A 19,045-nucleotide genomic window follows, 5' to 3' on the forward strand; every position below is an offset into this window, starting at 1 on the left:
CTTCCATTTTGTGTGTGTAGTGAATTTATCATGAAGCATGATGAGGTGCAATGGGTTTGTGGGTTTATTTGAGACAACTGATTATGTACTGTACTGTTACTCTGTTTCCTAACTTCAGTATTTATGCAATATATTTTTATATTTAAAGGGAAAGCTAGTGAGGCATATATAAACACTGATAACCAACAATATAGTAAATCTTATCCATGATGAAGTCAGGCACTTAATGGTTGTTTTGCTTTCACAATCAAACAAACCAACTTTCCAGTCTTTAGATGTTCAAAATGCTATGCAACAGAAGACTGACAGTAGATGCCACAGCAGTTATCATATAACAGCATTATGAAATTGGATATACATAGTCACAGCACTGAACACACCAGAAGTAAAAGCTTCCCTCTGAGAAATTTCTTTTGCATTTGTTAGACAACTGTTTTCAGAAGTGTTTCTGTCTACATGCCAGTTTTTAGACATTGTTATTCATAATTTTACTACTACAGAAGGCACATCTTCAGGCACTTAAATATTATTGCTGTGCAATTCTGCCCTACAAGAGTGATCCCTTATTCAGTCGCTCCAGCAAACCAAATTCTTTGAATCTACAAAATGATTTATTTGCATAGACTGAAATGTTTATTTATTTATTTTTACAAAGGATAAGACTATAGATTAACCTGTACTCTAGTAGCACAGATCAAGACAACTAATTTCTGCAGGAAGGCAAGAATGCTGTGCATCCCAACATGGGGGTAAACTCCCTCATCTCCAAAATTATATATACCTACTCCACAGTTGCCCAACTTTAGGAAAGGGAGAAACTCTGCAAAACAGCAAACAGCAATGTTCAGTAATCACCGTTTTAAGATTAATTGAGCAAGTGATTTCCAATGAACCAGTCATCAGGGAAATCTGGGATTTATTTGAACATCCTTACAATCTTATTTCATGAGGTAAATTCATACAGAGATTATGTTCAAAGAACGTTCAGAGTAATGCATGCATAGAGTTATACCTTTGCAAATGAAGTCAGGTAATGCAGGGTACGTGCATAGATACAGAATTCAGGAAGGTAAGTAGGATTAACATTCACAGCATCTGCCTTGTACAGATCTGATAACATCATGTTCCTTGATAAAGCATTCTATATTTGTTTTGCTTGTTTTTTTTTTTTTTTGGTTTTATCCTATTTGGCAATAAGTTTACTTTGTATTAGTTTAGCAGTTAGTTAATAGGCAAAAATTTGATTTGTATTTATTTCAGTTTTATTTTATGCCAGTTTAGTAGTTAGAGCTTATTTAATTTGTATTTATTTAAATTCTGTTTATTTTAATTTTATATGAGTCTGTAGCAGTTAATTTTATTTTTATAAAAGAAAATTGTATTTTAGTTTTATAAAAGTTCAAAGTTTTATATAAGTTCAGATATTAATATAAATAAAATAGTTTTGTTCTGTTACATTTTGTTATTTAATATTAGTGTAGAAGCAGTTCATTTTATTTTTATAAAATAAAACTGTATTTTAGTTTATACAAGTTCAAATGTTAATATAAATAAAACACTATTGTTCTGGTTATATTTTGTGTTTAATATTTTGCCTGTTCTTCAATTTGCATTTAATTGGTATCCCAAAATCCCACAATTCCACAGGAGTGGGTGGGGATGCATAATTATGTACGCAAATGTTATGTTAATCAGTGCACAGACTGTTGGTCAGTTGTACCTACTTCTCATGTGCCTTTGTCCATATTTTTGATGAATCCAGGTCGACAGGCATGTCCTAGATTCATTTGTGAGGAAAAATGAAAAGGACAACATCAGACATATGTATTAAATGATTTTTATAACTGCAAAGCAAATGTTTTTGGACTAAATGAACACCATATTCCCTTGGTTTTAAGTATATATAAATGTTTTTTAGAATGATAACTGATGTATTGTTTTAATTAGGTTGAGTTTAGTCATGTAATTTGATATGTTAATTGTATTTTTATTTAAACTGTGAAGTAAAAAAATGTTATGTCTGAAAAAGAACACATTAGTTTGAAATATTGTATCATGATTTCTTAATAAACTAATTTACGTAGTTCATTGTTTGATTACTTTTTAACTTTTTATTTTTATCTCACAAGCATTTCAGCCTTTATATTATTATCCATCTCCAGCATATTAATATTCTACTTTTGTGACTTCTTTCTATTAAAATATATTCTTGTTTAATGGCCAGCAGTTCCACATATCCTAAGAATGTGATATTGTTACCTTGCACTATTTTCATTCTTATAGCTACAGTAAATGTACTGCACATGGTTGTTTCTCCTCCTTTGTTACTGGTTACCATGTTGGGCAAATGCTCTCACATTAATTTTTATTTGTATTATACAAGGACCAACCAGCCTGAAACCCACCAAAAGGATCCACAGAAAAAGCGCAACTGCTGCAACAATGCTACAAACTGGAAAACAATCCACGATAGTTGGAAAATGCAATGAGAATCCGACCAAAGTCTTATAAAACATCCACTATACAGCCTGAAACTCTCCAAGTACGCTCCACGAAGGATGCACGACTCTGCAATAACGCTACAAACTGGAAATAATCCACCAATGGTTAGAAATACAATGAATATCCGACGAAAATCTTTAAAACATCCACCAGTTTATTTAAGCCTTTGAATTATAGCTTTTCGTCAGTCCTACGACCAACTTCCTCAGAAATAATTAACAAGTAACCACTAGTTCAAACTGATAACACTGAATTTAAATTCAAAAAAATTTTTAAAGATGACATCACTTCCTATGCTTTAACTTAAAGAGATACAATGTCTCTACAACAGCCTGCTAAGCATGATGATTGTGCCATTGAGAAACTAATACTGTTTAATAAAATTTACCTTTTGATCAACTGATTTAAAAAAAAACTGATTTAAAAAAAATTGCATTAAATGCACTTATATTGACAGTGTATGCATGAACAATTATATACATGTATATGTATGAAATTTATGTTAAAATATAAAAAACATAAAAAACATATATGTATATATAAATACATAGAAAAATATATATATATATATATATATATATATAAATACATAAAAATACATAAAACATAATAATGATGATGATATGTACATACAAAAAAGTTTTGGGCTATTGCCATTAGTGAGTTTGATGGGTTACAACAATTGGGACAGAAGGTGAAATTTACTTATAGAAAGGGACCTTGTATAAAAAATATTTTAGAAAGCCAATTGGGAGTAACCAACACAAGAGCTGGAATGTTCGCATGTAATACTTGTAGACATTGTAGATTTGTCAAAACAGGGCTACATTATCATATACGAAATAATAAATATTCGGTTAAAGGAAGGTATAATTGCAAAAGTTCGCATGTGATATATGTGGCAGTATGCACTTCCTGTCCTAGTTTCTATGTGGGAAAAACGGACAGGAAATTATGCCAACGAATATATGAACATTCTTATGCCATTAGGAAGAATTAAGAAGAGAATGCATTAGCAAAACATATTCAGATGTTTCCTGATCATGGTTTTAATTTCATGGCAATTGACCTTATAAACCCCAAGTATGGGAGGGTAATGGATTCACTCCTGTTGGAAAAGAAGGAATTATTATGGCAGTTAAGGCTTAGAGCTTTTGCCCCCCCCCTGGTCTTAATGGCATGCTGTCTATAGCTTGCATTTTAAAGCTGAAGAGCCTGGAGAGGTAGTTCTCTGGCTGCCATTTTTCCACCGGTTAATTATATGTGAATTACACATGATTTTTTTAGTAAGCCTATTTTTGTAGTTTGAGTGTGTGCACACACATTTTCCAGTAAATAAATATTATATCACCATTATATATTGATTTGGTGAAGGTATGTTAATGTTGAGACGGTGACTTTTTGAGTTGCAATTGTATGTATGTGAGATATGCATTTTTATATGAATTTTTATATGAATTTAATGAATTTTTATATGAATTATCATATTGAATTTTTATATGAATTTTTTGAATTTCTTCATATGAATTCAAGGATATGTAGTATATGGAAAATGTATGGAATGCTATATGCGTTGTGCATGTATACATGTATATGTGTAGTTTATATATATGTTTTTTACATGTATTATATACATATTTATATATTCATATAATTCTTTTTTGTATGTACATATCATCATCATTATTATTTTTTATGTATTTCTTATGTATTTATATATATATATATATATTTTTCTATGTATTTATATATACATATATGTTTTTTATATTTTAACATAAATTTCATACATATACATGTATATAATTGTTCATGCATACACTGTCAATATAAGTGCATTTAATGCAGTTTTTTTTAAATCAGTTTTCTTTAAAATCAGTTGATCAAAAGGTAAATTTTATTAAACAGTATTAGTTTCTCAATGGCACAATCATCATGCTTAGCAGGCTGTTGTAGAGACATTGTATCTCTTTAAGTTAAAGCATAGGAAGTGATGTCATCTTTAAGAATTTTTTTGAATTTAAATTCAGTGTTATCAGTTTGAACTAGTGGTTACTTGTTAATTATTTCTGAGGAAGTTGGTCGTAGGACTGACGAAAAGCTATAATTCAAAGGCTTAAATAAACTGGTGGATGTTTTAAAGATTTTCGTCGGATATTCATTGTATTTCTAACCATTGGTGGATTATTTCCAGTTTGTAGCATTATTGCAGAGTCGTGCATCCTTCGTGGAGCGTACTTGGAGAGTTTCAGGCTGTATGGTGGATGTTTTATAAGACTTTGGTCGGATCCTCATTGCATTTTCCAACTATCGTGGATTGTTTTCCAGTTTGTAGCGTTGTTGCAGCAGTTGCACTTTTTCTGTGGATCCTTTTGGTGGGTTTCAGGCTGGTTGGTCTTTGTGTGATACAGGAGTTTGTTCGTTTTTTTTATTATTATTTATTTGTATTATGTTATAGCTTTTAGGCTTTATTTTCTCCTCACATTCAAGTTCAGTGTCAATTCTGCATGATTTTATTCCATGGTTTAATTATTTTAACTGCACATTCAAAAGTTCACTCTCACAACACACATCTATATTTTTTCTTCAAGTTTTAGATCTGATTATCTCAAAAGCCCATCTCTTATGTAGTTGTTTCTAATGCCACACACAATTCTAGCTCTGATCAATAAGTCACAACTGTTCAATTTCATAATCATTTGCTTTATGTCTCAGTTCAGTTGCACATCATCAGCTGTTTTTGCATACCTTAGTTTCTCCAAGAAATAAATGCCTTAGATAAGGTAAATTCTTCTTTGGCTCACACTGTGCATGGAAGTTAACTTATAGCTCTGTAAAACTAGTTCCCCCTTCCTCACTTAGATTCAAAGTATTAAATGTCTCAAATACCTTCCTAACCTGTAACGTGAAGACATTTAGCACACTGAACTATTTTTGTGTTACTCTAAGGCCATTCTCAGCAAGCTACAATTTAAATGTCTATATCCACGACTTCCATTTTCCTGGTAGTTTTACCCACAGCTTCACAAATCAAGTTGAAAGTTGAACCATCACCCTACTGAGACAAAAACTGGAAGCAAGCATTCCAGTTGTATGCATATAACTAAAGGAAAATATGTACTTTCTGCATTTAGTGATCAATGGGTTGCATGTTGGACTGAGAAAAAATTATTGACACGGAATTTGTGCAAACAGGTAGAAAAACAGAGCATTCACTGAGATACAGTACTCAATGGCCAACTATTAGTATAAGTAAAAATCATTTGTGCAGAGCAATCGTGAGTATAAGTTAGGGACATCTATATAGTAGAAGCAAGATTAAACAAACAAAACAAACTTAAAAGCTGCCACCTTGGTGAACAAAAGCAAAGTAAATGGCTATTTCTGCCACTCAAAGCATGGCTCTGATACCATGCTTAGTCCACTAGACTCATGTTCTGACATTCTTTACAGAGACATTATGGTAGCAGTATAGGCATGAGGCCGTAATATACATGAGACAAATTGGCATGTTGCTTCTTCATAGCAGTAGATTGTGTAATAACAGTACTTCTGTATAGTTAATAACAAGTCAATACCAGAAAAGCATGCAGGTATCCAGGAATGATTTTACATACATTTTATATATATATATATATATATATATATATATATATATATATATATATATATATATATATATATATATATATATATATATATATATATATATCCTACATCTTGACCAATAAATGCATCACCAGTCAACTATAATTTTAGTCAACAATTTATAATTAAGTTCTAATAAAACTGAAGAAAGATGATACAGTAGGAGAGTAAAAGAACAATGATTAAAAAACATTATTGATCAACAGAATAAATGCCAAGGAGTGAGTTTTCACAGGTAAAAACAGAGTTCGAGAAAATGTTGTCTTGGGATACAGGCACATACCGGTAGCACTTGCCATGGATAGGAAATACATGGCAGTTGTTGCAGGGGATTCCAAGATGTTTATCAAGCTGTTCCTTCTCTGCAGTTGTTATAAGCTTGGTAGAATTCTTATATTCTTCTAATATAAGCTTCAGTGGTCCAAAATCTTCCCTGCAGAGGGGGCACTTCACCATTACATCATTATCAGACAAAGCTTGATGATCTGCCCAGATCTTCATACACGAAATATGTACATTATTGCCACAGCCATTCCTGCACAGATAAGGAGATGTAATTCATAAACTTTCAAAGCAATGACTTGAACAAGATCAATGGACATCATGTATAACTATCTAATAACAGATTTATGAAACTGGACATGACCTTTTGTAGATGCAGTTATATAATGGTCATGAGACAATTTTGTGTTACTTATTGTAAAAATATAATTGGGTTTGTCTGGAATCCTTGAAAAGAAGAAGAGATCTTCATTACAAATACAGCTAAAAACTTTGTAGAACAGTTAAATACTTCCAGCTGAACCTAATATAATTAACATAACTAAAATAGAAATAGTGAATAAGAAGTTATGTACTCACCATAACGTTCCATCTGAGTAGGTATCTTCATTTGTCTGCAACCTTTGGGATACGGATCCGATCTCGGATCCGAGCCGGCAACTTCTACCACAGCATAGATCTGAGCTCCTAGCTCCTCCCTTTACCCGTAATCCCCTGCCAACCCTGACTGACCTCAGATCAAGTTTGCCCGATATAACAACTGTTACTGAGCCACGGAAGGGGCTTATCTAAGACAGATCCTAAACAGAATCGTATAGGTCAGGGGGAAGGAGGGGGGGATTGTTGCAGACAAATGAAGATACCTACTCAGATGGAACGTTATGGTAAGTACATAACTTCTTAATCTGAAGTAGGCACTTCATTTGTCAGCAACCTTTGGGACAGAGTCCCCAGCTACCTGAATCCTGGGTGGCCGTTATGGAAGAATATTCCGGAGCACTGTAGAGCCAAAGGACGCCCTACCTCTGGAGACAACATCCAGTTTGTAATGACTGATAAAGGTATGAGATGAAGCCCAAGTGGCTGCGGAACAAATATCATCCATGGGGACCCTAGATTTAAAAGCCGTCGAAGTAGCGACGGCCCTAGTAGAATGAGCTCGGACTCCCTGAGGTGCAGGCCTTCTCAAACTCTGATATGCCAAGAGGATACAACTGGCTATCCACCGTGACAGGGTAACTTTAGAAATTGACTTGCCTAAATTGGTTTTGGCAAAGGAGACAAACAACTGGTCAGATTGCCTATGACCAGCAGTTCGATGAATATAAAAGTGTAATTGTCTGTGCACATCCAAGGAATGCAGTTTGTACTCTCCTTTGTTCTGGTAGTTGGGAAAGAACAGGGGAAGATTAATAGATTGATTAATATTAGCTTCCGAAGATACCTTACGCAGAAAGGACGGATTGATCCTGAGGTAAACTCTATCCTGATGGAAGGCTAAATACGGTGGTTTAACACAGAGAGCCTGAAGCTCAGAGACCCTTTTAGCTGAAGTAATGGCCTCCAGGAAGGCCGTCTTCCAAGAGAGGTATTTAAGATCAACCGTAGCCGCCGGCTCGAAAGGGGGGCTTGTCAAGGCGTGTAGAACCAAAGATAAATCCCATGGGGGTACTTCCTCCCTGACCAGAGGTCTGAGAAGGAAGGTACCCTTGAGGAAAGCTTTACAAAGCTTGGAAGTAATTAGAGGGCCCGATTCATGCCCTACATGATAATGCGAAATCACTGCTAGTTGTACCTTGACTGTAGAGCAGCTAGTCCCCTGATGAAAAAGGGTAGTTAGAAAATCCAAAACCGACGTAAGAGGTGAAAGGATCTAAGTGATGGTGCTCCGCCCAGATGGAGAAACGTTTCCACTTACTCCGATAGACCCTTCTGGTGGAAGGTTTATGTGCTGCTACTAGGATGGCTTTGACTGGTGAGGAGATTCCAGGAGTCCTGATCAGGAGTGGAACTGGAGCAACCAAGCCGTCAGCTTGAGGTTGACCAGGTTGGGGGTCGGAAGACCCAGAGGGTGAGTAATGAGATCTGGGAGGGGATCCAGAATCTAGGGTGGATGAATCAAATGAGACCACAGGTACGGGAACCACGTTTGATGAGGTCAGAATGGGGCAATGAGGATCATTTTGCTCCCCAGCCGACTGGCTTTCTGTAAGAGTTTCAGCATCATGGGCAATGGAGGGTAAGCGTAAAGGAGACCGGGAGGCCAAGCATGTACTAAAGAGTCTCTCGGGGACTCACCCTGAGGGGGGATTAGAGCGAAGTAACTGTTGCATTTGGTATTTGAAGGAGAGGCAAAAAGATCGCAACAGGGTTGCCCCCATTGGGCAAATATTTGCTTCGCTACTAGAGGATTGAGAGACCATTTGTATGGGGTCAGAATCAAATGACTGAGCCTGTCTGCTAGGATGTTGGACCATCCCGGAATGTGCGTTGCAATGAGAAAGCGGTTGGTGGATATCGCCCATTCCCACACTCTCATGGCCTCGCTACAAAGAGGATAAGACCTGGTTCCCCCCTGTTTGTTGATGTACCAGACAACTGACATGTTGTCCATTTGTACCGCAATCGTCCCAATCGGAAGAAGGCTGTGAAATGCCTGCAATGTCAAAAGCACCGCCCTCATCTCTAGGACACTGATATGCAAGGAGGTTTCTATGTCGTTCCATGTGCCTTGGACCGTTCTGCCTGAATAGTGCCCCCCCACACCCCAGACGAAAGGCGTCCGTGGTCACTGTGGCGACGGGGGAAGGCATCAAGAATGGTCGTCCCATGTGAAGGCTCGGGGACTGAAGCCACCACACGAGCGACCCTCTGCAAGCCCTGCTTAGGGGAATAGGATGGGATAGGGGGTTGCGAGACAGGGACCATTGCACCTGGAGGGTCCACTGCAGGACCCTCATATTTAGACGGGCTAGGGGCAGCAGAGATATTGCTGCCGCCATGGACCCTAAAGCCCTCAGGATCAATTCCACAATTCCGCCGGTGGAGCAGGAAGTTGGAGAATGGCCTGAACATGCAACCTCAGGTTCTGAAGCCGATCTGGAGTCAGGAAAGCAAGCATTAGTCTGGAATCCAATCTCGCCCCTATGAAATCTATTATCTGTGTAGGAGCCAGAGAGGATTTGGCCATGTTGACAGTCAACCCTAGGCATGGAGCAAGATTGAGGAAATAATCCCTGCCTGAACAGAGCAGATGCCTTGTTGGGGTAATGAGGAGCCAGTCGTCCAGGTACGGAAAGACCTGAATTCCCTGAAGCCTCAGGTGGGCCGCTATAACCGCCAAGACTTTGGTGAACACCCTGGGGGCTGAGGTGAGACCGAAGGGGAGGGCCCTGAACTGAAAGTGACTGGCTCCCAGCCGGAAGCGGAGGAACCTCCTGGAACGTCTGTCCACAAGAATGTGGTAGTACGCATCCTTGAGGTCTATCGAGCACATCCAGTCGTTCTCCCGTAACAGGGGGAGAATAGATTGTAGCGTGACCATCTGGAACTTTTCTTTGGGTACTGCCAGGTTCAAGAGAGAGAGGTCGAGGATGGACCTCAAGTCCCCCATCTTTTTTGGCACCAGAAAGAACCTAGAGTAAAACCCTGATCCGAGCTATCTGGGGGGATGGGTTGGATGGCTCTTTTTTGTAAAAGCTGCTGAATTTCTGTAGCAGCCACCTCCCTCTGATTGGGTGGTACGTCGGGGAGGCTTATGGTTTTGGGGGTTACAATAATGGGAATTTGGTAACCTCTGGATATGATGCAAAGCACCCAGCGATCTGTTGTTATGAACTCCCACATTGCTAGGTGCCTCGAAAGACGCCCCCGACTACCTCCAGAGTGGAGCAGCCGGGCAACCCCTAAGGGGTTCTGTGTGGGCCTCTCAGAGAAGGGTTCTCTGGACCCAAAATTTCTGGGACCCCCTCTGCCTCTAGGGCGGCGTCCTCCCTGTCCTCTGCCACGAGAGGACTGGTTGTCCGGAGCAGACTGGGACTGATGCGATTTCCAGAACCACATCTTCTTCTGACCCTTTTGGTTCTTAGAAAAGGACCTCTGGGGAGCAGAGAAGTGGACTCCGACGGCAGACAACGTCTTCCTCGCTCTGGACTAAAGTGTCGCGAATGGTTTTGCCAAACAATGCAGAACCATCAAAGGGGGCATTCACGAATGACACCTTAAAGGGTTCCGAGAAGTCACAATGTCGGAGCCAGGCTTGGCGCCTCATTACCAGGCCAGCTCCACCAGCTCTAGCGGCTCCTTCCGTGGCGTGAGACAAGAGCCACATAGAGGTGTTAGAAACGGAATGTAGAGTGGACATTCGGGAGGAGTACAGCTGCTTGTCCCCTTCCGACATGGACTCTGGGGGGGAGGCAGCGTATTCTTTTATTAGATCTCGCTGCATCCGGATGACGTGTGCCATATAGTTCAGCTCCCTCATGGAGAAGGTTGCTGAACTGAAGACCCGCTTCCCAAGGCGGTCCATCGCCCGAGACTCCTTGCTCGGTGGGTGGACCGCGGAGCTCTCCTGAGCCAACTCCCTCTTGGTGGCCGCCGCCACCAACATGGCATCCACGGGTGGACCTCTGCTCCAGTGGGTTCTTTCTGCAGGGGGACTCAGGATCCTATCTGGGCGCTTGGGGACTGGCTCTACAGTGTCCGGCTCCTTCCAAGCCCTGGTGGAAATAAGGTCCACCAGGGGGTCGGGGGGTGGGGACACCCAAGATGTAGATGGCCCTGCTTCGAACGCCTCTAGGAATACGGACTCATCGGAGGAAGCCTTGGCGGCAGACCACCCTCCCCTAATCCTGAGCATTTCCATGATGTCTCCAAAGGAGACATCCTCAGGGGGTGACCTTGGGGAGCCTTCTCCTTCATCTAAGTCCGTATCTTCCGTAAGGGACTTGGGGGATTCCACATGCCTCCTCTTACACTTAGCCTTGTGAAGAACCTCCTTGGGGGGGCTGTCCGAGGAAGTCTCACCAGCAATGTCACGTTCCAAAAGAACACCCAGAGGCGCTGAAGCAGGCTGCCCTGAAGGCCGGGTGATGGCAGCCTGAACCAGCTGAGAGGGAGTGCAGGGGGGAGCCGAAGCCAGGACCGGAGGCCCGGATGCACTCAACAGTGCCCTCTTCACCACAGCGAAAGCCGAGGGGGAGCCACTCTCGATAGGATCCGAGAGTCGACTCCCACTCGGATCTGAAGCGGGGAACGGATCCGGGGCAGAGACCCTCGGATCCGAAGGACCCATGTGCTCCGACCGGGACAGAGCCGAAGTCACACCGAATCCCTCGGATCCGAAGCTCAGGCCGCGGCTCCGAGAGGTCGGATCAGACAAGCTCGAGGGACCAGTCGGAGCCGAAGTAACCAGTACTATCGGCTCCGACCCACCCTCGGAACCAACGTGGCTCGGCTCCGAATGCTCCGAACCCGGAAAGCGGGTCAGAGAAGGAGCGATTGGAGCAAAAAATGGGGTCGAGCTCCCCCCCCGGAGCAGGGGGAGGCAAGAGCACTCTCATCTGCAGCTGGGCCTGGATGAACCTCCTCATCATCCGGTCCATGTCTGCATCTGACATGCTAAAAGTGGACCTCGAAGAGGCCACCGAGACAGACCTAGAATGCTGCCTCGATGACCTCGACGGGGACCGGGTCCCCTCCTCCCCGGGTCCTGGTGAGAAACAAGGGGACCGGAGCCGAGGAGGAGGCGATCCAGAAGCTCTGGAGGGAGAAGCCCATTTGACGGGCGGGGCCGAGGAGGAGTCCTCGGCCCGCCACTTATGGTGCTTCTCTTTCCGTTTGGCTTTCCCGGCCTCCCTCTCCTCCGGAGCCGAAGCGGGAGGTTGAGTCCCGACCGGAGGGAGGGAGGCAGGGGTGGCTGCCACCGTGGGCTGGGTAGCGGCCACAGAAGCACCAGAGGCCGGAGCCGAATCCGGGGGCAAAAGGCCCGCCAGAATCAGCTTCGACTTCCGGTCCTTAAGTGCCCTGGGATTGAACGCCACGCAAATCGCGCATCCCAAGGAGAGGTGTTCAACCCCAAGGCACCTAACGCATCGGGTGTGGCCATCCGCCGGTGAAAGCTTATGGCCACACTCGGTGCACTTTGAAAAGATGGCTTTAGGGGCCTCCGACATAGTAGCACAGAAAACACACTCACTAGGCCCCTACACACACCACAAACACACACTATGACCAGCGAGGGCAGGGAGGAAAAATAAACACAAATTAAGTTAAATTGAGAGATATATAGGGCTAAGGATACCTAAACACTCTCTCACACTCACACGAAGAAAAGGGGAGTAAAAATAAAAAATTTTTCTCACAAATCTTCACTAAGTAGCAGGAGCTCGAAAATCCAGCTTGTAGCTTGAAGCGCGGCAACTAGATCTGAGGTCAGTCAGGGTTGGCAGGGGATTATGGGTAAAGGGAGGAGCTAGGAGCTCGGATCTATGCTGTGGTAGAAGTTGCCGGCTCGGATCCGAGATCGGATCCGTGTCCCAAAGGTTGCTGACAAATGAAGTGCCTACTTCAGATTTAAACTTTGCTTCCCTGTTCATGACCTTCCCTCTCTCTACCATTTATAAGCATAAACCAAAGCTCTTAACAGGAGCACTGTTACTAGTCAGTGGAATTCCCTTTATCTCAAAACAAAATTATATTGATTAGATGGCTCCTGTCTTGTCAGCTAGAGTTGCAGGTAGCTATCTGGAATAAGGATGCTCACCATTTACATCTGAGGCCTAGTTAAGTGTTCCCACAATAAATTTGTAGTATCAAGAGTTTGCTGGTCACAGGAGGTATGCGTCATACAAAAATACTTTTTTATCATTTGCATTTGGTTGTTGATAGTTGTAGCAGTCGACTAGTTTGTTTTGCTGCATCACTGAATACCTTTGCAATCGTTAAAAAAAGAAGTTATGTACTCACCATAACGTTCCATGTTTGTTGTCCAGTATCTCGTCTTCATTCTTGCTGGTTGGGACAGAGTCCCCAGCACCTTTTTCTTGGGTGGCTCAAGGGAATAAACTCTTCAGGACAGTGGAACCAAAGAATGCCCTGTTCCGGGAGGCCACATCTACTTTGCAATGAGAGATCAAGGTGTGAGGATTAACCCATGTAGCAGCAGCACAAATTGAATCCAATGGAAGTTTGGAGTGAAAGGCAATGGAGGTAGACACTGGTATAGCTGAATGTCCTTTTACTTTCCCTGGCAGTTCTTTATTATGAGAATTGTAGACATAGGTGATGGTCTCAGTAAGCCATTTGAACAAAGTAACTTTTGAGACTGCCAAGCCTTTTTTGTTTTCTGCATAGGAAACTAACAACTGCTCTGACTTTCTGATATCTTTGGTCCTGTGTAAGTAAAAATGCAACTGTCTATGCACATCCAGTTGGTGAAGCTTATATTCTGCCTTGTTGCCATAGTTAGGAAAAAACACAAGCAATTTTATACACTGGTTTAAATTTGCTTCAGAACAAACTTTTGGTAAGAAGGAAGGATTTGTTCTGAAGGAAACTCTATCTTTGTGGAAAATCAAATATGGAGGATGGATAGACAAAGCTTGCAATTCTGAAACTCTCCTAGCTGAAGTAATTGCTGTTAGAAAGACTGTTTTCCAAGACAAAAATTTTAGTGGACAACAGGATGCTGGTTTGAAGGGAGGAAGGATCAGAGATGATGATAATAATAAATTTAGATCCCATGGGGGAGGAGGTTCTCTTAAGGGTGGTCTTAACAGAAAGGTACCCCTGAGGAATGCTTTGCATAATCTTTGGGGCATTACATTGGCTCCGAGGTCTGCCACATGATAATTTGATATAGCGGCTAATTGTACTTGAATAGTGGCCGCCACTGCTCCTTGATTAAAGACTTCTGTTAGAAATTCCAAAATTGAAGGTATAGGGGCTGTAAAAGAATAAAGAAGTTATGTACTTACCATAACGTTCCATCTGAGTAGTTATACTTCATTTTTCTGCAACCTGTGGATATACGGATCCGTATCGGATCCGAGCCGGCAACTTATTTTCTAGCATCTGCTCCAAGCTCCAAGCTCCTCCCCTTACCCACAATGCCCTACCATCTCCCATCTTCCCTCAGATCGAGTTTGCTGCAACTAAAAATATATGCAACTCAACCCAATAAACCAATCCTGAAGACAGGATAAGGTCTGGGGGACGGAGGGAGGGAATGTTGCAGAAAAATTAAGTATAACTACTCAGATGGAACGTTATGGTGAGTACATAACTTCTTTAGCTGAAGTAGTTAACTTCATTTTATCTGCAACCTGTGGGACAGAGTCCCCAGCTACTCCGATCCTGGGAGGCCCTTATGGAAGGATATTCCTGAGCACCGCAGAGCCAAAGGATGCTCTACCCCTCGAAATCAGATCTAATTTGTAATGGGAAATGAAGGTATGTGAATTGGCCCATGTCGCTGCTGCACAAATATCGTCCAAAGGCACCCTAGACCAAAAAGCAGCAGAAGTCGCCATGAACCTGGCAGAGTGAGCCTTAACAATACCAGGAGGAGATAAACCTTTTGCTTTGTAGGCATGTGAAATACAAAGAGTGATCCATCTGGCCAAAGAAACTTTAGAAATAGCTTTTCCCTTAAATGCTTTGGAAAAGGAAACAAACAATTGGTCAGTCTTGCAGAAAGACTTTGTTCTATGAAGATAAAAATGAAGCTGTCTATGAACATCTAACAAATGGAGTTTGTATTCACCTTTATTTTGGAAGTCAGGAAAGAAAATGAGCAGATTAATGGACTGGTTTATGTTTGCTTCAGATGCCACTTTAGGTAAGAAGGAAGGGTTAGTACGGAGGGAGACCCTATCCTTATGGAAGACCAAATACGGAGGCACGGCAGATAGAGCTTGAAGCTCAGAAACCCTCCTAGCCGATGTGATGGCAACTAGGAAAGCTGTCTTCCAGGACAAAATTTCAAGTCCACCGAAGCTGCAGGTTCAAAAGGAGGAGCCACCAACACCTGTAAAACGAAAGTAAGGTCCAAAGGAGGTACAGAATCCTTGACAGGAGGCCGTAACAGAAAAGTACCTTTAAGAAAAGCCTTACACAGCCTAGAGGAGGCTAAGGCCATGTTGTCTTCACCAACGTGAAAACTGGAAATGGCTGCCAATTGTACTTTCACTGTGGAGGAACTAGCTCCTTGCTGAAAGATACCAGACAGGAAGTCCAACACTGCTGGAACAGGGGCTGTAAAGGGATCTATTTTTCTCTGTAAGGCCCACATGGAAAAGCACTTCCATTTACTGCAATAAAGTTTTCTAGTGGAGTCTTTAAGAGAGGCCACCAGAATGGTTTTTACAGGGGATGAAAGACCGGGAGTCCTGGCAATTAACGGAACTGGAGCAACCAAGCTGTCAGCTTGAGGCTGCCCAGATCGGGCGGATGTGTTCCCTATGGATGAGAGATTAGATCTGGGCAGGGATCCAGAACCCACGGGGGAGCTAAGAGATGAGACCAAAGGAATGGGAACCAAACCTGACAAAGCCAGAATGGGACATTGAGGATCACTTTGCACCGTAGTCTGAAAGCTTTCTGAAGAAACTTCAGAATGAGTGGTAAAGGTGGATAAGCATACAGAAGCCCGGGGGGCCAAGCATGGACTAGAGCATCTCTGGGGACTTCCCCTGGTGGGGGAATCAGAGCGAAGAACTCACTGCACTTCACGTTGGAAGGAGATGCGAAGAGATTGCAGCAAGGCTGACCCCATGCAAGGAAGATCTCCTCCGTTACTGACTGTTTCAGAGACCACTCGTAAGGCATCAGAAAGGCATGACTCAATCTATCCGCTAAAATGTTGGAGCACCCCGGGATGTGCAGCAATCAATCCGAGATGGAGGACTGTGTGAAAGGCTTCCAACGTTAATAGCACTGCCCTCATCTCTAAAACATTTATTTGCAAATTGGTCTCTGACTGGGACCACGTGCCTTGGACTGTCCTTCCCGAACAGTGTCCCCCCACCCGAGTTGGGAGGCGTCCGTGGTCACTGTGGTTTGGACTGGAGGTGAAGCGAAGGGGCGTCCTTTTGATATCTCCAGTGAACTTAACCACCAAAGAAGAGATGTCCTGCAGACGTGACTGATCTTGATCAGAAATTCCATGGGCAGGTCTAGCCAAGACCATTGAACAGCCAGAGTCCATTGAAAAACCCGCATGTGAAGGCGTGCACAAGGGAGAATAGATATGGAGGCAGCCATGGAGCCCAGAGCCCGAAGAACCTCGCTCGCCTTTGAAGACTTGGAGTTCGCTATCTGAGCTATGTGGCACCTGAGGTGTAGGATCCTTTCTGGAGTTAAGAATACCTTCATCTGCAAAGTGTCTAGCCATGCCCCAATGAAGTCTAGAACTTGTACTGGTTGCAAATGGGATTTGTGAACACTGACTGTAATTCCAGTAATCTGCTAATCGAATGAAATAATCTCGGGCCAGACACAAGTGATGCTTGTTGGGTGCAGCAAAGAGCCAGTTGTCCAAGTATGGAAACACCTGAATACCCTGAAGCCTCAGGTGAGCCGCTACAACTGCCATTACCTTGGTGAACACACTGGGGGCTGTGGTGATACCAAAGGATAGGGCTCTGAACTGAAAATGACTGGCTCCCAGCTGGAAGCGCAGAAATGTCCTGGAGCTTCTGTGTATTTTGATGTGGTAGTAAGCATCCTGAAGGTCTAGCGAGCACATCCAGTCGCACTCTCAGTGATAAGGTAGAATGGACTGTAGGGTGACCATCCGGAATTTCTGTCTGGCTTCCGACAGGTTTAATGTTGACAGGTCTAGAATGGGCCTGAGGTCCCCTATCTTTTTTGGCACCAAAAAGAACCTTGAGTAGATGCCTAATCCAGACTGATCGGGGGGGGGGGACCTGTTTGATGGCTCGTTTGAGAAGCAGCTTTGAAACCTCTAGAGCTGCGGCCTCCCTGTGAGCGGGTGGAACATCCAGGAGGTGTTTTGTAAAATTTGGAGGGGCAACAAATGGAATAGAGTAACCTCTGGATATTATCTGAAGAACCCAGCAATCTGTCGTAATGGACTCCCATGCTGCTGGGTGTAAGGACAATCGTCCCCCAACTGCCTCCAAAGTAGGACAGTTGGGCAACCCCTCAGGGTTGCTGACCAGGTCTATCAGAAAATGATTCCCTAGACCCGAAATTCCTGGGACCCCCCTCTACCTCTGGTTCGGCGTCATTCCTGTCCCCCTCTGCCTCTGGGGGAATAGTTGTCCTGAGAATCCCAGGAAAACTGAGATTTTCGGAACCACATCTTCTTCTGCCCTCTTTGATTCCTAGAGAAGGACCGCTGAGGGTTAGAGAAGCGGACTCCGATGGCAGACAAAGTCTTCCTGTCCTTTTCGCTCTGGACAAGTGTGTCACGCACTGTCTTACCAAAAAGGGAAGAACCGTTGTAGGCAGCGTTAATAAACGACGCCTTGAAAGGGTCCGCCTCATGACGCCTCATGGTTATGCCTGTCCCAGCCGCCCTAGCTGCTCCTTCCGTGGTATGGGAAAGGAGCCGCATTGATGTGTTTGAGACTGACTTCAGAGTAGACATTTTCGCCGAGAACAACTATCTGTCCTGTGGCGATAAAGACTCTGGGGGTGACTCAGTGAATTCCGAAGCAAGGTCTCGCTGAAGCTGAATCACATGTGCCAAATAATTCAGCGTACGGATAGAAAAAGTCGCTGAGGAGTATATGCGCTTCCCAAACCTATCCACCGACCTAGACTCCTTGTCTGGAGGGTGGACTGAGGAACTCTCCTGTGCTAGTTCCTTCTTTGTGGCCGCTGCGACCAACATAGCATCAACTGGGGCTCCTTTCGACCAGGGTTGTCTGTCAGAAGGGGGAGATAAAACCTTGTCAGGGGATTTGGGGATGGGCTCTACTGTGTCAGGCTCCTTCCATGCCCTTGTGGTGATGAGGTCCACCAAGAGGTCCGCTGGTGGGGACACTGAGGAAGTAGATGGGCCGGTGCCAAAGGCCTCCAGGAACACTGCCTCATCCCCAGAAGGTTTTGGGGCTGACCAACCTCCCCTCTGGTGGAGGATCTCCATAATTTCTCTGAAGGAGACGTCTTCGGGAGGTGACCTGGGGAACCTTCTCCTTCATCTAAGTCAGTGCCAGTAGTAAGGGATTTGGGGGAGTCCAAGTGCCTCCTTTTGCACTTGCGCTTACGGTGATCCTCTTCAGTGGGACTTTCAGAAGGGGATCCATGAGCCGCAGGGGTTTCCTCTGGGAAATTAACCTGAGGATCCTCTGGCATGGGCTGTCCCTGAGAAAGGATGAGTGGAGTCGTCGCCAAATCCAGGGTGGCCTGGGTGGTATCCGAGGGGATGGGCTGGGGTCTCATTCCCTGGGAGAGAACCCTCTCCAACACTTTGAAAGCCAAGGGACAAGCCCTCCCCAGATCCGAAGCAGGGACCGGAGCCAAAGCCAGGGTAGCCTGAGGTCCGAGGGAATAGATCGGATCCGAAAAGGTCAGAGCCGAAGAATCCGTTCCCCCGGGTCTGACTCCCTGTCCGCGGCTCCGAGAGTCACTCAGATCCGAACAA

At 43.5% G+C, this 19,045-nt stretch overlaps 1 protein-coding gene across 1 annotated transcript in view; it reads right to left on the minus strand.

The window, feature by feature from the left end:
* Positions 1-19,045, minus strand: part of ZSWIM2 (zinc finger SWIM-type containing 2) — a 1,244,853-nt gene that overhangs the window by 492,318 nt on the left and 733,490 nt on the right. Inside the window, exon 5 of the mRNA XM_044075126.1 lies at positions 6,434-6,685. Within this exon, the coding sequence (XP_043931061.1) occupies positions 6,434-6,685 (252 nt within the window). The remainder of the gene's footprint in view (positions 1-6,433; positions 6,686-19,045) is intronic.

Source organism: Protopterus annectens, chromosome 6.part0 (assembly GCF_019279795.1).
Source record: "Protopterus annectens isolate FY-2018-M chromosome 6.part0, PAN1.0, whole genome shotgun sequence".
NCBI lineage: Eukaryota > Metazoa > Chordata > Ceratodontiformes > Protopteridae > Protopterus > Protopterus annectens.